The sequence below is a fragment of the Gossypium hirsutum genome, chromosome D07, assembly GCF_007990345.1.
Source record: "Gossypium hirsutum isolate 1008001.06 chromosome D07, Gossypium_hirsutum_v2.1, whole genome shotgun sequence".
Lineage (NCBI taxonomy): Eukaryota > Viridiplantae > Streptophyta > Magnoliopsida > Malvales > Malvaceae > Gossypium > Gossypium hirsutum.
This window is the reverse complement of record NC_053443.1, coordinates 1,369,378-1,393,229: the sequence shown is the minus strand read 5'-3', so window position 1 is coordinate 1,393,229 and position 23,852 is coordinate 1,369,378. Positions and strand designations below refer to the sequence as shown.

Genomic DNA, 23,852 nt, shown 5'->3' with positions numbered 1-23,852 from the left:
ATCAATAGTATAAAATTATCTGGATTTTCAAGTAACCCTAATTGCGTGATTGAATAATAGTTAATATATATATAGATAGTCACTTTAACGATAACAATTATCAGTATTTTCAATTTGGGCCTACTAATAACAACAAAAAATAGATAATCAAATTATGTCAAGTTAAAGTAAAAGGATTAAATCCAAAATTTATTTTAACATAAGAGAGACCAAAATAATAATTAAATATTTTACCTTTTTAAAAATGTCTAATTAAATTAATGATCATCATTTTAATTACAACAAACCCCAACATTTAGTCTATTGGTAAAGAGTGTTCACCGTATCCCCAAAATCATGAGATCGATCTATAAGTCGTGCCTGTGTGGTAGCTTAAATGGTTGTGTGAATAAGTGTGTGAGTTTGAGATTTTATTGTATAAAAAAAATCATTTTAATTACAACAATTTGAGCTTTCTAAAAACATTACAAAAGCAGATGATCAAATCAAATCAAATTAAAATAAAGAGATTAAATTGTAATATTTAGCATAGGAAAGAAATTAAAACCATAATTTAACATTGTACCTTTTAAATTGCGAAGCGTAGTATTACACATGCATAATTCCAACTATATAGATTATGCTACACCCACGATACAGATATAAAAATGAAATAAAGTTTTAGGTGAAATGATAGAGTTAAAAATGTAAAAGTGAAAGATTCAATTCCCATTATATTTTATATAAAAATACAAATTAAAAGGACGGAATAGCCTCATAGTAATATAATTTATTTTATAAAAAATACTAAAATAAATATTTTTTAATTAAATACAATATAAATATTCCATAATTTCCATGGTATACATTAGCTAGCCAACCCACCTGAAATTTCGTTTCAATAGTTTGATTGTATTGAAAAGTAAAAGTATTATTGACATTTGGACCAACTTTGAATGCATATTGTTAAAGTTTTATTCTTGGATTTTATAGGTGGGTTGCTTGCTCTTTCAAAAAAAGGGGTTGCTTTCATAATTTCCACTTCATCCATACACTTTCAGTCAATTTGGGCGACAATTTATTTAGTCATACTTAGAAAATTTATATATGCAAAGCCTGGATTGATAAGGTTTAATTGCTCTAGTGGTCCTCACTCTAAGATTTAAAGTTTAAAATGATTTTCTAATTTAAGTGGAGCATATTTAAAACACGATGAACGTATGTGTACTGACTACATGTATGCTTTGGATTTTGATGTGTCAGAATTGACAATTGCCCGTTTGTTCACACATAAAATCAAAATTATTTATGCGATAAGTACACGTGTTTATAATTTGACATACGATAGCATGATATAATCAAAAGAAAGTATAGGGAGTAGAAAAATTCACTAGAATAACCCGATTAAAATTCAAAATTATATGTTATATATAATGGTTAAATGTGAATGAATATAATTACGGTATTAAGGAAAAACAAATTATAGCTGCTGACCGCAGAAAAAAATAGTTTGACTACTTCAATTAGGGTGATTAAATCACTGTGCCAAGTCTGTGATTAGCCTTCTCACTGCTTCCTGGAAGGTGGATTCATCCCATCCATCGCCCTACAAAATTTTCACAAATTTGAATTTAAAATAATTTCACTTAAAATGCTTTAAATTCCAAATAATTTGAATCTGGAATGAACCAAATGGTTAGAGCCTTTAATTTTTTTTGAAAAAATTTCATCAAAAACCTTTCAAATTTTTTAAAAATCTTATTTTGTAAAAAATAATTTTTCATTAAATCTTCAATTTTCTTTTTGAGAAATCTCACTAAAACCCAATTTAAAAAAAAAAAAACAAAGCTCTCTCCTAACTTGATGCCGAGATTCAGTGCTATTCAAACTTAAGATGACTTCAACTCGAAATAATTCAAACAAATAATTATCAAATTTAAATAAAAAATCCAAAAATGATTTAACTTCAAAACTCAACTAACAAACTTGAATAAACTTGAACCCAAAGTGAATTGGACTTAAGACAACCTAAACTCAAAATGACCCGAAGTAAAAGTTGACTCGAACTTTCAATAACCAACCCAAAATAACTTGGAAGATCCAAAAACATTAATCCAACCCGAAACTAACATCCATTCCCAACTTACAAATCTAGTCTATTCGAAACCACTCCAACCCGAATATCATACCTAAAAAATAAATTTGAGCTAAAAATTAACCTAAACTTAAAATAACTTAAACTCAAATTAACCCGATCCAAAAACAGTCAGAATTTGCATACCTGGATTCTGAGTCTCAAGCTAACAAGATTAACGGAGCCAAATTCCGATACACCGGTGTTAGCTTCAATGGACATCAAGCTCACCTTTCTATCGAGCTTCAAGAATTCAAGCAAATGGATTAAGATATCGACGATCGGCCGTTCACCTCTGATGGTAACTCTCAGGTCGGCGAGTCTTTCTTCGGATGTTGATTCGGGTACGGGTATGACCCGAACATTAACTCTCTCGTTTGATGGATCATTAACTTCTATGGCAGCAGCTCCTTCTTTGGACGGCAAAATCGGGGCTTCTAATAACTGTTTTTGCCGATTGAGTTCCATAATTTGAGCTTTCAATGAAACCAAGTATTCCCTCGCCGTCGTCAGCACAGATGCTTTGTCTCTCTACATCAATACCCAACAAAATTATGGTTAAATTTATCATCAATCCCTGTATTTTAACAAAGTTTGAGATTTAGTCCCTATACTTGAAAAATTAAATTATCTTGTTTAAATTAGGGATAAAATGATCTCAGAATTTTTTTGAGTTCACATTAGTCTCGAAATTTGAATTTTTTTCAATTTGACCCCTGAATAGGGATTTTATTCAAAAGTGATGATGTGCTACTTTGAGATTGTGTGGTAAAAAAATTATATAAAATATAAAAATATTAAAAATGAAAGGCCAAATTGAGAAATAGACTAAGATGGGAAAAGTTTAAAAGTTAAAGAAAATAAATATGATTTTATCCCTTTAATTTAGGACTAAGATTTTTAAATAAAGAAAATAAGAAATGTAATTGAGGGAGGAATGGTGTTGAAGGTACCTTGGTGCCTGAAGGAAGAAGGGATCGTAATGCCACGAAACTTTCATTGAGTTTTTCTCTTCTTTTCCGTTCCGACATCATATGGTGCAACTGGTTGCTAGTGGGGCCGGGGCGGCTTCGCAGTAGTTGTTCGCGCCTCGCTAAATTGAATTTTCGATAAAACAAAATGGCCCTTTTCATCATAGCTTGAGCTCGTAAACTAGCCCTCGCCGGCGTCGTCGCCGGGCCAGCGCCTAACCCAGTCGCGTAGCGCTTAAACGCGCTAGCTTTAGGGTTTAGCCGGTAATTATTGTAGGGTAAACTTTGGTTTCGATAAAAGGGAGTCGAAGAGGAGGAGGAAGAAGAAGAAGGAGAAGTTAAAACGGCGAGAATCGCTCTCGTCATCGCGGCGTTTTCGCTCTCCAACGTCGGTAGCGGAATGTTGCTCCCCGTTTGAGAAAAGGCTTGCATGGCTCGACGCGGATCGTTGATCGAGGAGGGAGTGATTGTGGCTTGTTGCAAGGAAGAGGGTGCGGGTTCATGAGTGGTTGGGACGGTGAAGATCAAAGAAGAATCCGGACTACTCGTCGATAACGATCTTAACGACGACGAAGACGAAGACGGCCTATTCTGGTCAGTTGATTCAGGAAGCTGATCTTCTGAGAAGAAACTTCTCATCTCCATCTCCATGTTAAGCTACAATTATTGACAAATTAGATATACATATACATATATATATAATAAACAAAAGCAATGGCGGCATTATAATATGTGGAGAGTTTATTTTTGCTTACTTGTACCACACTTGACGACCCTAACTCAATCTCTCCACTTCTGCATGCCATGAATGCTGCCGTCTGTGATATTTAATTATATAACACACAAAATCAAGTACATGTTAGGATAATATTTTTTTATACAATCCAAGCTTTTAACGAAGGATGTTAATATAAATTTATTCTATTACTTTCATCATAAAAAAAGTACCATTCTTAATCTATTAAATTCGAACTTAAAATCATAAAAATTTAAAATAAATCGAAACCCAAACATAGATAGCTTGACTAAGAACATTATAAACCTAAAATGAACTCGTAGATTTAAAACCTATACTTAATTATACATTGATTCACCAAAAACCAAAACAAATTAAAATGGCCTGAATTTAAAATGATTTGACTCAGAAAATTTGAGCTTAATTAACAAAAAAATACTTTGAAATTTATACATTGATTCACCAGAAACCTAAATAAATTGGATCCAAAATGATGAGAAAGAAGAATGAGTTGGAGTAAATAAATCAGAATGACACAAATTCAAAACTACTTTGGAAATCTTAACATCAAGCCGAAATAATTCAAAAAGTTTAAAACCCTCCATAATCATACATTGGCTTGAAAACAAACCTTAATCCCCGCTACCTGCAATAATAAAAACAGAGTTATATGTCTGGTTATTTTCAAGTGAAAACCAAAATTTATTACAGTTAGTTCTTTTGTAATGTAAAATTTGCATTTTATTTTTATTACCCGATAAAATTGCCTTTGTGTCTCATGGAATGCTCGGTTTTGAAGCTCCAGTTCCCTTAATTCAATGTAAGGTTGATTATTCTTAAAAGCAAAACCTGGAACTAGTCCACTGTAATACAAAAAATTCGCACACAGATTAATGCCAAACTGGTCTAAAACTAGAACCCCAACCCCACCCTCCCCCCCCCCAAAAAAAAAAAAGAACATGTAAGAAAAATTTGCCCATACTTATCATTTTCGAGACGCAATATTAATTGCTTATATTCAAGAAACAACCCCAAAGCTTGGCTGTTCTCTTCATTACAACACCCATCCAAACCGATTAAACAGCTGTTTTTGAAAAACAAAACAAAACACCAGTTACCCAAAAATTTCAAATATTTAAAAGGATCAAAATGCTTTACCCATTTATGCATGGTGTTTATATATATATATTTTAAAGGAAATATATGGAGAGAAAGAGATGATGGTGAAGGAGAGATAGATAGATAAATACTTGGCTTGCTGCAAGAAAGAGTAGGACCATAAGCAAATGTAAGAACAGCCAGTTGATTGCATGAGTAAATGCAGGAATTCAGCTCGTGATGCTTCATCGAGGTTGAAGACGGCGTCCATGAAAATCAAATATTATTCCAACCTTTTTTTCCTTTGGGGTCTTTTTTTAGCAGTAGGTAGATCCTTTCACGGATCCATATACTGCTGGTTTAGGGTTCATGTCATTTGATTTTTTTTTTTTTAGAAAAATAAATGATAAGAAACTAAGATAGCTGAGAGGTACAAGAGGTTTTTTTTTTTTTTTGGTTTGAAAAATAGCAACAAAGCTTTATATATATACAAGGGGAGAACTTGGAAAAGTATTCAGGAGATTGATTGATATACTCAAAGCAAAAAAGGTTAAATTATGATTTTAGTCCTTTACTATAATCAATTTGGTGGAAGGTTAGTTCTATTGATATAATTTCATCTTTCTATTGCTATTAATGTTATACCTTCGTTTATATCAGTAGTACCGTTTAAAACAAGTTTTGTTAATCGGGTGATGTGGATTTAAAAAAAAGTTTGAAACTTGAGGTTCAAATTGGAATTTCAGGGTTTTAAAAGAAAACTTCGTATAAGCTTATTAACGATTAAATTATGGTAATTTAAAGTATAGGGACTAACTCCCCAAGTTGAATATACTAGAGGGACTAAAATAGAATTTAATCCTAAACCAAGAGAATAGGCAGACCCAGCCCACCAGCCAGCCAAAGAAAATATGGAAAAGTAATGGTCAAACTTCAAAGTCTTCCTTCTCCATGATTTCTTTGAAAATAGTTAGCCAGGGAATGCAGATTCCCTTTTACCCCACTTTTTTTTTATTTTTCTTTAAAAAAAGTTTCTTTTATTTAAAGTGTTTTTGTTAAATAAAAATAATGTATTATAATATTGCAATTAGTTTTTTATAATATTGTTTTTTTATTTTAATTTTTTTTTCAAATATTCACTTAACACGAATTTAAATCACATTACCCCGTTCTTAATTTTAATATTATATAAAAAAATAAATTTACAATAATTATAACATAAAATTAAATCAGTATAAAGCATAGCAGACGAATATGCAATAATATTATATGAAAAATACTTTTATAATTGTAATAGCCCGATTTTAGGCTTAGTCGGAACAGTGGTTTCTGGACCACAAATCCGACGAAAAAAAAAATGTAATGGCTTGAATTTTCAGAGGTGTCGGAACGGTGATTCGAGATCACTAAATTCGACAAATGGGTAGAAAATATTATTAATTTAGTAAGTATAAGTTAAATATGAAGTTAGGAAAATTTTTGAAATAGTGAATAGTACACTAGAAATAAATATTAAAATAATTAGAATCGAAATGAGGTATCAAGACCTCGGGGATTTTAAACTGAGCCATAAATATTTTTATAAATATTTATGGAGTGTTAAAAAGTTAGTATTAAAGTTTCGTTAAGAAATTTTAAAGTTCCGATAATTAATTGAACAAAAAGGACTAAATTGTAACAAATGCAAAATTTTGGGAAATGATTAAATAGCTTAAATGATAAAAGGAAGAGGGCTTAAAAGGCAAATAGACCCAAGGTCTATTTGGGCTGGACGGCAGAGGCATGAAATCAGCAAGAAAGTAAGGAGAATTAAGGGCAAAATTGGAAAATTGCAAATTTTTCTTAATAAAGTTAGGACCCAAGTGGAATTATCCAGATTTCTCTTCATTTTTCTGAATTCTCATCAGCTAAAACACCATGGAAGGGCTTCTTCAAGCTGGTTCTTCATATTTTTATTACAAGTAAGTTCAATTCTTGACTATTTCTTGAAATTTTTGTATTTTTATAACTTTTACAACTAGGCCCACTTGTTAAATCCATTAGTTTTTGATTTTATGAAAGAAGTTGAAAGTTGATATGAATATGTGCTGGAAGTATATGATGATTTAGCATGAAATTAGAGCTTTAAATTGTTCATATGCTGATTTTATTGAAAGAATTGAATAGAAAGTGAATGTTTGGGACCTAATAGTAAAAGAGTTTGAAGATAGAGTTATATGTGGAAATTCTGAATTTCAATAGTTGTGTAACAACTTATAATGTCTAGTAAAGTACTAATTGAGAAAATTAGATTAATTGAGGGGTTAATTGAGAAAGGACCGAATTGTATAAACTGTGAAATTTGGGGCAAAATGGAAATCAACATTTTGCACTAAAGCAGTTTTGGACAGCAGCAGTAGTGTAACTTTGAAAAATCACCAAAAATTGTATAGATTGAATTAGAGGATGAATAAAATATGAAACTAAAGCTTATTGAGTCTAGTTTCTTATAAAAGAAATGATGTGAGCAATGGAATTGTAAATCATGAGATATAATAGATTTTGTGAGACAAGGTCAGAATGAATTCGGGTTCCCCTGTTCTGACTTTGGAAAATCATTAAAAATTGTACAAAAATGATTATGAGTTATAGTTATATGGTTAGAATCCTTAATGAGTCTATTTTTATAAGAAACAAGCTAAAACATCATCCGAATTCTGTACAATGAGATAATTAATTTTTAGTGAAGACTGGTCGGAACTGTCAGACAGCGAAACAGGGGAAACTTTAAAGAATAAACTGTACTATTTGGCTGAACCAAAAATTATGAAAATTTTATGGTATGAAGATCTGTGAGTCTAGTTTCAGGGAAAATTAACGGATCTTAATTTGGAGCTCTGTAGCTCCAGATAAAAATAATTTAGTGACTCTGACTCGGATAAACAGCTTTGAATATACATGTTAGTGAATATTGAAATTATGGTTAATGTTGTTTAAGTGTGTTATACACATTAAGGATGTGGAATGGAGAGGAGGAGGAGGAAAATTGGGAAATATATGAATGATTCGTGTATAAATGGTCATATGTTTGATTATAACTCATAAACGATGAAATATGAATGATGCTTATTTTTGTGCATTATTGGTCATGGTTTAAGCTCATGTGTGAAAATAAAGTTTCATAGTATGTGTGTATGGTATATTCAGTATATGATTTGGCATGAAATAATACCATGAATGGTTTATGAATTAACACATGTTGGTAAGCCTGATATATGAATAAATGATCAAATTGAGCGGAACGCCGGATTTGAGTACTTCTGATCAAGTGACAAAGTGATAAGTGGTAGCTTTAGCTACACTTATCTGATCAAGTGACAAGTGGAAAGTGATAAGTAATAGCTTCGGCTATACTTATCTGATCAAGTGACAAAGTGATAAGTGGTAGCTTTAGCTACACTTATCTGATCAAGTGACAAGTGGAAAGTGATAAGTAATAGCTTCGGCTATACTTATCTGATCAAGTGACAAAGTGATAAGTGATAGCTTCGGCTACACTTATCTGATCAAGTGACAAGTGAAAAGTGATAAGTGATAGCTTCGGCTACACTTATCTGATCAAGTGACAAGTGAAAAGTGATAAGTGATAGCTTTAGCTACACTTATCTGATCAAGAGACAAAGTGATAAGTGGCTACACTTATCTGATCAAGAGACAAAGTGATAAGTGGTTACACTTATCTGATCAAGAAACAAAGTGATAGGTGGCTACACTTATCTGATCAGGGACAAGTGATAAGTGATCATACGTAAGACCATAGTTATACTATGGCAATGTGAAAGTGAAGTACTCAATTTTCCGTGACCGTTCCCTAATTTGATTAAGGATGGTAAGTGACAAATGGGCCCAAAAGAATTAAAGTAAATGGATAAGTGGTAGTGTATTTATATCAGGACGATGTTGTTATTCAAACTAAAGTGATATTTTCATTGCTAAATTGAGAATTTCATAAATGTGTTATTGAATGGTATAATCAATAAACATTGAGTTAAATGGTAAATACGTATTAGTTTTGAATTTGATGTCATTGAATTGTACGTGAATTAAATGGAAATTTCTAGTGATATGATTTAAATTATGAGCATGAGAAATTGCGAATTGAATGAAATGGAAATGAAGCATTAAATTGCATGAGTATGTATCGGGTCTCGCAGGCCCTAATTATTATGATTATAATATTTTGAGGATATATTGTGAAAAGTTATAGAAACATGTTAATTATTTTGAAAGTTTTAATTTTGATGAAATTTTATAACTCGGTTAAATACGTTTACAAGTGTATGTGTTTTGGTAATGCCTCGTACCCTATTCCGGTGTTGGATACGGGTAAGGGGTGTTACAATAATTGTTTTTAATGACCTAAAACACCATGCCCTAATTTTATAAATCCATGTTGGATTGAGTCTACCATTGTATGAACACAATCCTTTCCCATTTTAGTGTGTGTCACTAACACTAAATCTAAAAGGAAAGCAAATCTTTGTTCTTTCTTTCTTTCTTTCTTTATTTCATGTTCATATATGAAAATATTTATTTCCTAGTTGTTCCTAATGATTTTAACATGTTATCAATTTTAAAAGACTTACGTAATCATATTCGATTTTTGTTTGGAGAAAATACTCATTAATACATGCTCTCATCTTCAACTTGTGTCTTACCAAAATTTTTTTCCATTAATAATTAGCAAGCTTATTTTAATTAATACTATTACTAATTACTAATTACCTACCATATTGGAAAAGTCAAGTGAAGAAGAAATAGAAATGTTTTTGAACGGTTAAGACTTTTGACAAATTCTCTTAACTTAACTACCACTACACACATAGTATTGGTCTCAGGCATCATTGGTGAATAGTAATATAAAATATCATTATTAGATTAAATAAAAAATGAAGGACTTGTAAATAAATATTAATAAATTTATTTAAACATAATTAAGCATTAATTATAACTATTATAAATAAATATTAATAACTATCGGATTTAGGATATTGTGTTTAAGGGTTTAGGGTCTAAGGTTTATAATGAATTATTATTTAATTATGTTTAGATAAATTTATTAGTATTTATTTATAAGCCCTCCACTATTTTTTGTGTTATTTACTGATGATGTGTCACATTACTATTCACTATGGTGCATGAAACTTATGCCCCAATAATATATCAAATATTCTTCCATATATATTATTTGGCATTGGACGATAAGTGCAAACAAACAAAACATATTTCAAGGTTAAGTGTGAGAAGGATTACCTTGTATTATTTGGGATGTTACAGTACTTGTGTCTCGTACTAATAAAGACCAATGAGGCCTTAAATCTAACTACTTAAAAGAGGAAAAAAAACAAGGCTAAATGTTGGAATCTAACCTTTTAGAGGATGTTCTCGTAAGGGTTTAACATTTCAAATGGTCATATAATGGTCTAACATTTATAAAAGTGCTTAAATAGATGCCAAACCTTTTCATATCCAAAATTCGGAATAAATAAATAATAAAATAATAAAACTTAATAAATACAACGTTGGACTCATATATAATAAAAATTAAGTCTAAAAGTCGAACCCAATATGAATTAAACTGGAATTACAAGCCCAAAACTTGTAATTTCCGTAATAATCCAATCTAGAAATTCTGATCGCCTAGTCTTCACTAAAATAATCATAACTTGAGATCCCAAACTCAAAATTGAGTAATTCAAAGTGCATTTCGAAGCTAAGAGATAGATCTTCAAACGCTATGGAGACATCTAAACCCAAAAATGTCTGAATCCCATCTAAAATGTCGTCGCGACTTGATTGATTTTAATTTAATAAATTTCACTCCATCTGTGCATGTTAAATGATATGACATTTTATGCACATTAAATTACACTTTTATTATAATTTAAATTATTTTTTGAATTACATTTTTATTGGTATTTCATTAATGTAAAATTAAAATTTACTACCACAAAATAGTTATATTAGCATTCATGTATTTTCATTAAATTAATAGCTAAAATATAAAGTTTGAGTTTCATTTTTCATTCATAGTTTAATTATGATTTGAAGCTTTTATTGTTAATATTTAATTATCAAAATAATTAATATATTTTAATTACGTTAAAAAATTCAAATAATATTTTTTTACTTTAATTACATGAAATAAAAATATCTCATTTTATGAATTAAAACAATAAATATGTGAATCACATGTAACATGCATGACATTAAAGACTAGCATTAAAAATATGCTAAGTTTCGTATATTTAATTAAGGAAAAAAATGTCAAATGACTAAATAAAAAATAAAAAATAAAATATTAAAAATAATATGTTTGAGCCTAATTTTTTTTTTAAATTAAGATGTGTCAAAATTTTAATTTCGCTTGTGGAATAAAAATTTTTCACCGCCTATTTACGAAATAATTAACTTTTAAGTTAACCATTTACAAATATGGATAAACTTAGAAAAGTATGAAACCCATATTTCGAATTAAGATTAGACAACTACATATGATGTTGATACTATACATGTGCCCCACCTGAAAAATTAATACTTTTGTCAATCGGTAAAATTCAATTAAAATTTTACTATTTATAAAAATTAATTTTTTTAAAGTTTATGATTATTTCTATCAATAATATATTTTTTAAAATTTGAATTTACGTTATTTTCTTAAGAAAATGATATATTTTATCATTGCACTCAACACGTATTCGATATTGATTTTATATATTTATTTGCTTGAATATTTCTAGATACTAATAAAAAAAAGTTGAATACATAATTTGGTACTTGAGTTTAACACTTTTTCTGATGAGGTATCTATGTTAGTTTTTGGTCCAAGGTGCTTGTATTTAGAAAAGGTAATACATTTTGGTATATGAAAGTAGCGGTGTTAACTTCTTAGTGTTTAATTCATGTTTTAGAGTTTATTTGATGAAAATTCATAACATTAGTAATTAAATTTCATCAATCAGCCCTAAAACTTGAATTAAATCAAAATCACAGGACTGTATTTGACAAATACAAAATTTAACAAATTCAAACACTAATATTATTTTATTAACAAAATCATTAAAAGTTTAAACGTAATAATAGTAGCAATTAGCTTTTATCAAATCAATCTTAAAATCCGAATTAAATATTAAATATTTTATACCGTTATCTTTAAATACCTAAACATATAAATTTTTTTCCAACAATATTATTTCTAAGGTTGGAACTTGATTTTTGTAGGCAAGTGGTGATATCACCCTAAAACCCAAGGGGCTGGTTAACCCATATAAGTGAAGAATTTGTGGGTGTAGTAGGAGCTTAATTTACTGGCCAGGCAGGCTGGTTGGCCCATCCCTTGTGGCTTGAGTCCAAAGAAGAGGCCTCATTTTAGAATTGAATAGAATAATAATTGGTTTTAATAGTTGAACTAACACCTAAAACACAAAATAGATAAGATCAGGGTTGAATAAAAAAATATAATGAAAAAGTCCAGTCGGTTCAAGGTTCCAGTTTGATCTAACGGTTATTGATTTAATCAGTTTGATTTAATAAATTATTAAAAAATTTAAAAGTTCGGCTCAATATTTTTTGTTCGTATTAATTTCCAAATCAATTGATATAATGACTTTCTTTAGATTGATACCTTAATCTATTCTCAGTCTAATTGACTCAACTGGACAATCTAATTCAAACAACATTGATTTGACTCGATTCTTTAATTTCGTAGCTTAGCTTTTATGATTGAACTGTCAAACCAATTGATTCTCGATTCAATTGGCTTAGTTCCTAATTTTAGGACCTTTGATAATATGATACATTCACAATATATTTAGTAAGTATAAAAAAGATAGTAGTATGAAAAATGTATTAAGCATAATAATTAACTTCTTTTTGGGTTCATATTTAAAAGTAAAAGTATTTAGGCATAATGGTCATTAATTACTCATTTTTAAAATTAACAGCTGTTTCAATCTCTTTAAAAGGAATCAATTTGCTTAATATAGAGATTAAGAAAAATCCGGAAAGATGTTTTTACCAAAATGAAATAATGGAAATAATGAATATTATGAAATTAAGAGGAAATTCATCTTGAAACACAAATAAACAAAAAGAAAAAACATGCTTCCACATGTATTTGGAGTTTTAGGAATGTTCTAAAGTTTTGTAACCTAATTTTTCCATGTTAATTGGATTTGATTTACATAAAAAAAACATTTTTCATTAACTATAAACACACATTTTTCATAATTAAATAAAAGGGTAAATTACAGATACTCACCCAATTATTGGTAAGTTTCTTTTTTGGTCACCTAACTATTTGATTTGTTCTTTTTTGTCACTAGTCGTTAAATGGCCAGTGAAAAGATGGCATGACAGTTTTTAAAATTGGCATAATAGCATCTTTGACTCTCAATATTTATACATTGTGCAATCTGATTTTTTTGATCTAAAATATATAAAAAATGTAAACACTAAAAATTCCAAGATAATAATTTTCATCTCTTCTCATTATTTTAAAATTAACCCTCAATGTCACCAAAAGAATTACAAAAAAAGGACCAAATTACACAATGTATAAACATTGGGGGTTAATTTTTGTTAGAATCAAAATGAAATTAACACAATAGATAAATATTGAGGATTAAATCTCTATTATACCAATTTGAAAAAGAAAATCTTTGCTTATCGTACAACATATGTTACATATGAAAAGAAGATGTTAATCATCTACAACATAATAATGGTGTTGGAATTAAGACAGTGATTAACAAAGAATACAAACACAAACAAGCTTTTATTGGTAATAAAATGATGGGAGAAGGAGCAGCCAAAATGCTGTTTATGTTTCCTGGTTTTAAGCAATATGCAGTAAGAGATGCCAACATTGTGAAACACTACTTTTTTTAATTATTTTTAATGTGGTTCTTGCGGCTAACATCATAATTCACATACTAAATTAATACTATAGTTTTTATTTTATAAATAAAGTGAAGGGAATATGAAACCCTAAAAGCTGTACCCTTTTTAATAGACATTGTTTAGCTACCTTGATATAAAGGGGTAGTGTTAATTGATGTGCCTTCACTATCGGAGGCAATGCTGCCTACCACACCAATCATACTCTTTATTTATTTTTTCTCCTTACTTTTTCCCATTTAAGAAAAATAAATATGTTATAGATTGGATTGTATGGTTTTTTATTCTAACTATGAGATTGTAAGCTTCTTTAATACTAATTTAAGCAATTAAAGTGGAAGTTGATACTTTTTTCTTTGCTTATCGACTTCTACTTCACTTTAAATTGATTATGTAATTAAATTTCTTTTATTTTTAAATTTCACATAATTTAATTTAACGAAATTCTGATGGTGTTATCAACTGTGCTTTAATTATTAGGTAAAAAGAGTAAAGAGACTAAACTCCTAAAATTAAAATTAAAGAGATTAAATTTTAATTGAAAAAAAAGAGCATAATTAGACTTAGTTGTTATTATTATTATATATAAGCTTTATGAATGGATTACAAAAAGTTTCACCATTAAGGGATGTAATATGAACTGAAATTGGTCTCTTAATTAATTTCTTATATGTTTAATTATGGAACTCCTTAATTCTTGTGAGGATTGGTTATAAATTACCCTATGTGTATATGTAATGCCTACTAGGATTAATTTGGATAGACGGTGGGGTATAGTACAGTGCGTTTTGCTAATAAAATATTAAAAGAATTTAAAAAAAAGATAGGCACATAACAAATTTTTAAAATAGTTTATTCACTATCAATTTACTAAAAAGTTAAATCGAGAGATATAAAATTCTTTGGGTGTGGGTTCAATCTTTAGTGTTGATTTGATATATTTTTATATAATTTTTTTCATCACTCAAGTGTCACATAATCTAATCAAACTTTATTTATTTTTAAAAGTGTGCTAATTCTACGCACTTTTAGTAAAGCAAATAATGACACATTATAAATCAAAGAGGATAAATATTAAAATTATACATGAATTTTGATTTAATGTGTAATGTTTTATGTGAGTTTTGTTTTTTTTCTTTTTACGGTTTTATACATGAAAAATTGATTTGATTCATTTTTCACAAATCACTAATAACATTATCGAATCAACACAATTTTACGTTGATATTACATACACAAACAATTATATTAATCTAATATGAAAATAAATATATGCATTCATTTTTTTAAATGTTTACAATTGGATTAAAATCAAAGTTTTATGTATACATATGAACTATAATTCAAGTTTCATGTATAAAATTGCAGCACCAAATTAAATTTATGTATCAAGTTACACATTTGACCAAAATTCATGTATAAATTTAATATTTATAAAAAAAAACTAAATTAATCTATTTTATTAATAGTGCGTAGAATTATATAGTTAATGCATTAAAATATTAACCCTTATAATAATTACTATTATTATAAAATAAAATGTAGACAATATTAAAAGCCTATAGCAAGATTGTGTCAAACTTTAATATATATGCTAAACTCAAAGAGTTATACACTTACACTACATTTAACCCCTAGAAAGCCAATAAAAACTAGAAAAGAAAAAAGAAGAGAAAGGACTTAATTGTTATTGAAAATTCTTTGTCCTGGTGACAATATCATTTTTGGATCAAACTGAAATTTTCTCTGCTGGAAAGTTTCCCATTTTGAACCAAAATGATGAACCCATTCATCCTTAGAAGTGAAATGAGGAAGATATTGTTTAACCCCAATGCCAGCATCTTCACAAAACTTCAATATTTCTTTATTTTGATCATCAAAAGCTTCCCAATCATCAAATCCACTTGAATGCAAGAACCCCACTGTGTAGAAAATCTCCTCATCTGGTATAACAGCCGACATCCTATCATCCCATCTGCCAAAACATCGTGACGTAAGATGTTTGGTTCTCAAGAAAATTGTGGATCATAATAGGGTTAATTCCACCGAACATCTCTGAACTATGCTTTGAATTCTAATTAAGTCTTTAAAGTATTATTATCGCATCAATCAGGTCTTGTTGTCAGCTTAGCTGTCAACAACTAGGCATTAAATGTTAGCTCGGATCTTACAAGAAGCATATCTAAAACTCATGGAGTTAAGTTTTAAACATGTTTGTACCTATCACGTGGACAACTTGAATATACTGTGTTAACGAGAACAATCTATTTTTCTTAACACTTTAGATCCAAGTTGGCCATGTAGTAGATGCACGTGTTTAAAATATGATTCATGTGTCACTTCACTTTAGATCAGAGCTAGTATTTAATGTCCAAGCTGATGGTTGGATTGACAAAAAAGATATTGATACTTTAAGGACTCAATTAGAGCATTCTAAAGTTTGGGGACCAATTTGAAGTTCGGGATGTCAGTTGGAATTAACCCTAAAATAGAAAGGGGGGGAGGCAAAGCAATTTACTTTTTTCTGTTCATGGGGTAAACAAGGACTGGTCCTGTAGTAATGTTTCGTTCAAGGACAATGCCCTTGAAAACACCATCATTGAAACCTTCAATTTGAGATTTGGGTATAAAAAGATTCAACCATGGATGAGGAACATCCCATAACCCTTCTGACCTAGCTTTCAGCTCTCCTCTTAGGACTCTATTCAAGAATTCTGCATATAACACATCTTTTTCGAACATAAATCCAGGCATGTAGCTCAAACCTTTCAAAAGCTGTTCCAACTCCTATATATACACACACACAAAAGAAAATAATAATTATTACCTTATAATTCAACATAAAATCATTGGTCAACTTATGGTTTTAGTCCTTATAGTTAAATTTGGCATAATTAATGTTAATTAATCCAAATAAATAAGACCAATAGTACGCATTTGAGTTAAAATGCTCATATGAATTTTTCTTAAGAGGGATAAAGTAATATTTAGCCCATGAAACTTTAGTGATGATGAGGCTAAATTAAGAAAATCTATCAAGTTTCCGGACAGATGTGGACCAATAAATGTTCATGGATCAAGGTAAAAAAAGTTTCTAAATTTAAGGGCTAAATGTTACTTTATCACTTCTAAAAAACACCATTTCCAACTCATCACATGATAAATTTTTTTTCCTGTGTTGCAATAAGAAAAATTTTAATCAGAATAACTAACACTAAAATTAAATAATAATATTACTAAAATAGATAAACTAAATTATACCAAATTAAAACACATAAACTAAATCTGAAAGTTGACCTAAAAACCATATATTGACGATTGATTTATAATTTACCTTGTCCACAGTGTTTTGAGTTTGATCATCATAGTGCTTGACAACTTCAAGACAATAAATGATGCGATGATTGGTAATCGAAGAGGTTATTTTTGGGTGATGTTTGGGTGGAAAAAAAGATGATCTCCAATTATCTGGTGAACCATGATCCATTAAAAGCGAACCTTCTAAATAATCCAATGCATGACTGTCATGCCTTCCATTAATGGAGATTAAAAGCTCTTGGTCTCTAGTAAAAGCTGTGAAATCATTGTACAACATTCTTATCCATTTAACCTGTTATAAACCCAAGTTAAATTTCAACCCAAAAAAGAAATGAAAGTTAGAGATGAACATGAAACAAGTAGCAATGGGGTTAATTAAACAAAGGGTTTTGTCTTTTGGAGATTTGAAATAAATTCTTTCTACTTATTTGATTTAAAGATTAAAGTCTACTCTTTTGGGTCATTTACTTAATGAGACCTAATATTTACTAATTTTGTTTAATTTCATTGGATTTTATTATGTAACTTGTCAATTAAACTGGTTCATATTTAAATTTAATGAAAATCTATTGAATTTCAATTTTCATATTAGACAAATAGAGAGACAAGATTTCTAGAAACTAAATTTCAAAAACGGAATTAAACCCTAATTTAAATTAGATGTAATATTTACCCTTTTTGGTGCTGGCTCAAGTGGGATTCTTGCTCTGGTTATTATTCCAAACTGGCCTAAACCTCCAAGAGCAGCATAAAATAGCTCTGAATTCTTATTTGGAGAGCATGTCACAATCTCAGCTTTTCCTGAATTTAAGAATCACAAATATATAATTTAGCCCTCCATAATAACTGCATGCATGCAAACAAGCAATATATGATGTTGATGTTGCCTGTCTGTAAATTGTAACATGTGTTACAAACAATTTATTGTTCTATAATTAATCAAACTTGCATACTGTCTTGAAATTTTATCATTTTATAAGGATTTGTATACATGAAATATAAACCTAATATTTAGTTTAGTCCCTAAATCACCCCTTTTAATTTCTTTTTAATAATGTATTAATGTATATGCCCTAACATCATTGGCTTCCTAACCTAAAGAATACATTTATAGACATCATATAATAAATTATAGGCAGCCAACTTGTTAGAACCCTTAAAATTAAATCCAAATTAATAATTAATATTTTAGAGTTTAGAAGTACATATACAGAATAATTATAAATATATGTTGTAACAGTTACAAAATAGAATTAAATCAATATAAAACAAAAATGAATTAACTTACCTACGACGACTACGCACCACAAAACTAAAGATTTATACATGACAATTGTATATGATGAGACTCGAGAAGCTAAATTTGAAAGCAAGAATACCGCAAATTAATTTATTAATTTATTTATTGATGTTTTATTATCTTTTTCTAACATTAGAAAATGAAAATATCTTACCTGTTATAACATCCATTTCATAAACATTACTGATTTGAGGACCATAACGAAAGCTTTGACCACTAATTCCACCATTAGAGAGTGTTCCACCTACGGTAAGGTACAAATAATCTGTCCAAGAAACAGGTGCAACACCATGTTTCAACGTAGCATTCAACACATCGATCCAAAGCTGTTCACCGCCAACATCTGCATAAACCCCATCGTTCGAGACCCAGATTCCGGTCCCGTTCCGATGCTTTTTCATCGAAGTCATGTTGACGACGACGCCATCGCTGGCCATCGCTTGGCCCCTCACCGAATGGCCATGCCCTTTGGCTGCAATAGTAAAGGGAATCGAACTGTTGTAGCTGAAATTTATGAGGGAGGCAATGTCAGCAATGGATGAAGGTTGAAGAACAGCCTTGGGGATGGATTTTACAATGTGACCGAAATCTTGAGAAGCTGATTCAATGGCGGAAGGGTCAAGGGAGAGCTTGTCTGTAATGTTATCAAGTGGGGGGAGAAGCTTATTGTTCCAATGCTTTGATATCCCTATGATGGACATCAAACGGCTTATAATGAATATAGCTGTGAAGTATGATGGAATTGGGAAGCTTACAGCCATTTTAATGGTGAATCAAAAGCTTTGTAAAAGGAAGGGTTAAAGAAGAGGGGAAAGAAAACAAGGTGATTATCAGCTCTTTTCTTTGGTTTAAGAGACTTTGAGTCGTTCATGATTTTATAGAGATGGCGAAAGGAGGGAAGTGTATGTATATGTATATGTACACGTACATGTACATATACATAACACATGAATAGAGGGCGAAGGCAATTTTGCATGAAGACGATGAAAGGTTTTCGAAGAAACGACGTCGTTATCCAATGGCTAATTAAAGTATGTGTTTTGGTCTAATTTTGATTTTAGTCCCTATAATTTGGCTCATCTATTTTTATAATATTATTAGTAAGTCCAGATTAGCTCCATTAATTGTTGTCATTAAATTTCTGACGTGAAATTGTTTTTTTAAAACAACTTTAAATAGGTTGAATATAGTTGATTGGATTTTTCACATAGGATTTTGGTTGCGACTAGATATCAATAAAAAGAAATTTTATGTCATTACTTTAACAACAATAGCTACCAGTGTTATAAATTTGGACTTACTAATAAAGAAGATCAAATTATGTTAATTTTAAGTAAAGGAGTTCAAACTAAATTTAAACATAATAGAGGGACTAAAATCAGATTTAGACCATTTTTTATCTTTTTATGGTATTATCATCAGAGATTTCTCAAGCTATAAACTATAGCCAGCCAACCACCCACAGGTTTTTCATTCTTGTGGGGCTGCTTTTCTTTCCTTTTTTTCAAGAGGGCTAATATTAATCAAGCATGGGTCAATTTTTAGGCTTGTTTACCAAATTTTCTTTGTTTCCAAATTTCTTTTATTATTAAAAGTATGATTCAAATTTGGGTAATCATCAAAAGGATCTTTAAGAATTTTCTTTTCTCTTTTAGGTTTTTTTTTAATTCTTATAAGTTAAGGTTATTTCGTGTTCGGATTAGAGATTTTAATCAATCATATTGTCATATTGTAGAGAAATTTAGTGTGTGGAGACATCAGCCGGATTTTTCTTCTTTACAAAGATTTGCTGATTTGGTTTGTATGTATCTTAGGTTACATGTAAATCAAACATTAAAGTCAAATTAGGGACCATAATAATAACCTAGCTAGCTGCCACTTATTATTAGTTATCATATTAATATTAAACTCTCTTTGTCCTCTATATCATCATTTGTGTTCATGTTTTCGTTGGTGTAAGTCGTGAAGCTATCATGAGCTTGGTTATATTTGTGAAAATGAAAAATGGAAGATTCTTGCATGAATCGTTGATGTTTTTCGATATTTAAGTTAATTAATATAAGTTAAATTATTCATGAAAAATAATAAAGGAAGATTCAATTTTTTTATTATAAGCATTTTTTTATGTTTAAGTCAACGAAGATTAAAGAATTATTGAATTATGGGTTAGGTTATTCAATAAAAAATGTCAAAGAAAGATGGAGTTTTATTGGTATTCATCTTCAAGATGTCCATAAAAATTATGATTTTATTAGAATGCATCTTTAAGATGTGATTCAATATTAAAATAATTAAAATTATATATAAATTCAACAACACCATCTTTATGATGTATTTTGATATTTAAATCAATTAAGATTAAAGATGGACTAAATTATGAATACATGGTCCATGACATGCAAGAGGATCTAATGGGAATTTACTCTTAGAAATCATTATAATCACTTTTTTTTCATTATTATAACCTCATATATGTATTTAGTAATTTGAATAAATTATCCACTTATTATTTTTAAAAAATAATATCCACTTACAATTTTAACATAAATGTAAAAAAAAAATTCTTTTTAACTCATTTACAAGTTAAAGATTGTCATAAAAGAATATGCATAAAATTACTTGAATTTTGAATTTCATTCAGCTAAAAATTCAATGAAATCCAAAGAAGTTATACTTGGTTTTTGGGGTACATTACCTTACAAAATTCGGGGAGCTTGAATTTTGGTGTTTGAATTTGTGAGCATACATTCCGTTATGCCATCAATTAAGATTATCAAATTTGAAAAAGATTCTAAGCAAATTATATCAATATTTCATTTTGAGAATTATAATAAATCGAGATGTTAATGCATATATATTATAATAATTAAGTTATATAGAGCATTAGGGTAGTTTGTTGTAGTGGTTTACATAGCAAATGGTGTGGAGAATCACTAAAGATGAAGTTTTAGGATAATGTTTAAGTAGAGTGATGGTTAATGGTTTCTCTTGTATATCCTCCTCTTCTGATCTTGGAAGAGGGAGATATTTATAGGAAAATGAGGGTTGAAGTGGGTCTCTTATTACATAATTGCCTCTTTAGTAGAGTCCAATTTAAACTCAATTTAAGGTATGGCTTGGATGTATCTGATGTAAGGTTGGTGAGCTTGAGAAATTGGAACCATTAATGAGATTGGATTTGATGTGGCAATTGTCTTTGATAGCATCGTGACAATGCACTTTGTGGCATGGTGGTGTTAAAACATAGATTGTATAACAATTGTCCCCTAGTTGAAGAGAAGTTTATAAAGTGAACTTCTTTGATATTGCCATTTTGGGGTGAAAGGATGTTATTTTTTACTGAAAGAGAGATCTTTATCGTATATGGTTGCAATTTTCAATGCTTTAAAGAATATAAGACATTTGCTTGTTGACATCAAAACAAACCTACGGAGGGCTGCTAGCCTTCCAATCAACTTTTGAATTTCTTTAGTATTCCTTGATTGGTGAAGACCTAACACAACTTTAATATTTTTTAAGGTGGACTCTATTACTCTTTGTGAGACCATAAGTCCTAAAAATTTACTATGCCAACTGCAAAAGTGCACTTGGCAAGGATCAATCTTATACCATGTTTTCTCAAGATGGTAAAAACATTTGCTAAATTTTTCACACACCGTTCCGTGGAAGTACTTTTTACCAACATGTCATCCACATAAACCTTTATAGATTTCCTAATAAGTGGTCTCTTGGATCTTTCATTCCCTTATAATCTACTTTGCTAGATTAAAGGAAATTAGGATTGGCTCTAAAACAACCTAGGAAGTCAATGGACCATTTTTGTATTAGACCGATAAAGCCTTTCCTAACTTCTTCAATTCCTTCAGTTGGACCATTTCTCAACTCCTTAATGCCTCCATTTATCGTTCGAAAGGGGAGCTAGTTGGCACCAGGCCCACTCCTTCTGGGCTACTCCCTACTCCCTTGATCTTACCCTACCTAGGTGATTCCTATGCCTAGTTGTTGATGAAGTTATATTGTCATTCCTTGGTGTTAAATATTTTGTTTCTAGATTGTTTTGTTCTACCATTAATTCACAAATGATTTGAGCGTACTATCATATAGTCTCTTCTTGTTGGTTGTATTTTTCTAGCAAGAGCTTGAGCTACTCATATAGTCTGGTGTATTTTTGTGATGCGAGAGTATTATTCTGCATGGTGGGGTTCCTAAAGGCTGTAGCTACTCATATAGCTTGAGCTTGAGGTTGTTGGTAGTATTCTCCTTGATTGAATGGTTAACCATATTGGCTGTAAGTAGTCTACTTCTGATATTCCATCCTTGGTTGTTGCTGGCGATATTGCTACTTATTATTGTACTAGTACTACCCCCTAACCATATTGGTTATGTCCATATCCATACTGGTTATAATATTGGTTCTAGTAATGCTCATAGTCGACCTAATATTCTTGCACTTCTAGGATGTTTGGGCCAATTGAACCATAGTTTTTCATCTAGATTTTCACATGTGGTGTTGATCGTTATAACAATTAAGTTGTACAAAGTTTTAGAGTGGTTTGCTATAGTGGTTCACACCAATAGTGGTGCGAAGAGTCAATGGAGGTACAAAATGGTGTTAATGGTTTCTCTTGTATATCACCCTCACCTTTGATCTTGGAAGAGAGGGATATTTATAGGAAAATGAGGGTTTGGATTGAGCCCCTCATAATATGATTGCCTCTTTGATAAAGTCCAATTTAAATCCAGGTTAAGATATGACCTATATGTATCCCGTTTTGGGGTTGGTGAGTTTAGAAAAAAAAGAATGAGATTGAATATGTTGTTACAGTTATCTTTAATGGTGTCGTGACGGTACTCTTTTTAGCCTGGGTTGGGGTTTAAAAAGGTGAATGTATATATGAGGTCCTTCTATTATTGTAAAATGATTAAATTAATCCCTCTATTATTGAATGGATCAATTTAGTCACTATACTATTAAAAGGATTCGAATAAAATTAACATTTTATTTTTAAAAAAAATATCATTTACTATTGAATAGAGTTAATATTTTTAAAATTTTTATGGTTCCACGAGGACTTGATTCTTCCGTTTTTGAATCAAAGAGTCGAATACATGAATTCTCCCTTGAACAAAATATTGTGGTTCAAAATTTTTCAAGTATATGTTTTTAAGTTATTGAATTCGAGTAATAGACTAACAAAACAATTCATTTCATTCAAAAGACAAATCTTTGACCTAAAGATCTTACAGGTACGAATTAAGACCTTTCAACACTTCATTTCAGAATTCTCTTCGTCATAAATAGTCAAATGTGCATAAAGTTCAATATAATCCATGTTATCTTTTAAGATAAGATATAAACATCGCAAGAAACTATCATGA

General features: G+C 29.9%; 2 protein-coding genes across 5 annotated transcripts; both read right to left on the bottom strand.

Annotated features, from left to right (window-relative positions):
• Positions 1 to 1,383: 1,383 nt before the first annotated feature.
• On the bottom strand, positions 1,384 to 5,358 carry LOC107932249 (putative transcription factor bHLH041). 4 transcript variants are annotated; one of them, XM_041096979.1, is made up of 8 exons: positions 5,071 to 5,358; positions 4,803 to 4,904; positions 4,575 to 4,683; positions 4,434 to 4,466; positions 3,840 to 3,902; positions 3,067 to 3,741; positions 2,261 to 2,644; positions 1,384 to 1,585 (listed from the first exon to the last, which is right to left on the bottom strand). In XM_041096979.1, the coding sequence occupies exons 1-8, from the start codon at positions 5,187 to 5,189 to the stop codon at positions 1,517 to 1,519; spliced, it is 1,554 nt and encodes a 517-aa protein (XP_040952913.1). In that variant the 5' UTR covers positions 5,190 to 5,358; the 3' UTR covers positions 1,384 to 1,516. The 4 variants fall into 4 exon arrangements, with proteins under 4 accessions (XP_040952913.1, XP_040952914.1, XP_040952910.1 ...); XM_041096980.1 differs by having other exon boundaries at positions 4,452 to 4,466; XM_041096976.1 differs by having other exon boundaries at positions 4,434 to 4,683.
• A 9,999-nt stretch (positions 5,359 to 15,357) lies between these two features.
• LOC107932208 (cytokinin dehydrogenase 3) lies at positions 15,358 to 19,326 on the bottom strand. The gene is made up of 5 exons (XM_016864166.2): positions 18,628 to 19,326; positions 17,847 to 17,974; positions 17,190 to 17,465; positions 16,374 to 16,642; positions 15,358 to 15,830 (listed from the first exon to the last, which is right to left on the bottom strand). The coding sequence occupies exons 1-5, from the start codon at positions 19,232 to 19,234 to the stop codon at positions 15,536 to 15,538; spliced, it is 1,575 nt and encodes a 524-aa protein (XP_016719655.2). The 5' UTR covers positions 19,235 to 19,326; the 3' UTR covers positions 15,358 to 15,535.
• Between the last annotated feature and the right edge of the window lie 4,526 nt (positions 19,327 to 23,852).

Coding starts and splice junctions, on each gene's coding strand:
- LOC107932249 (XM_041096976.1), bottom strand. CDS start 5,189: ATGGACGCCGTCTTCAACCTCGATGAAGCATCACGAGCTGAATTCCTG. Junction 3,742..3,839: donor GGTCGTCAAGTGTGGTACAA/GTAAGCAAAAAT, acceptor CAATAATTGTAG/CTTAACATGGAGATGGAGAT. Junction 2,645..3,066: donor TTCTTCCTTCAGGCACCAAG/GTACCTTCAACA, acceptor GTATTGATGTAG/AGAGACAAAGCATCTGTGCT.
- LOC107932208 (XM_016864166.2), bottom strand. CDS start 19,234: ATGGCTGTAAGCTTCCCAATTCCATCATACTTCACAGCTATATTCATT. Junction 17,975..18,627: donor TGAAATGGATGTTATAACAG/GTAAGATATTTT, acceptor TCTTAAATTCAG/GAAAAGCTGAGATTGTGACA. Junction 15,831..16,373: donor TACCCCATGAACAGAAAAAA/GTAAATTGCTTT, acceptor ATGTTTTGGCAG/ATGGGATGATAGGATGTCGG.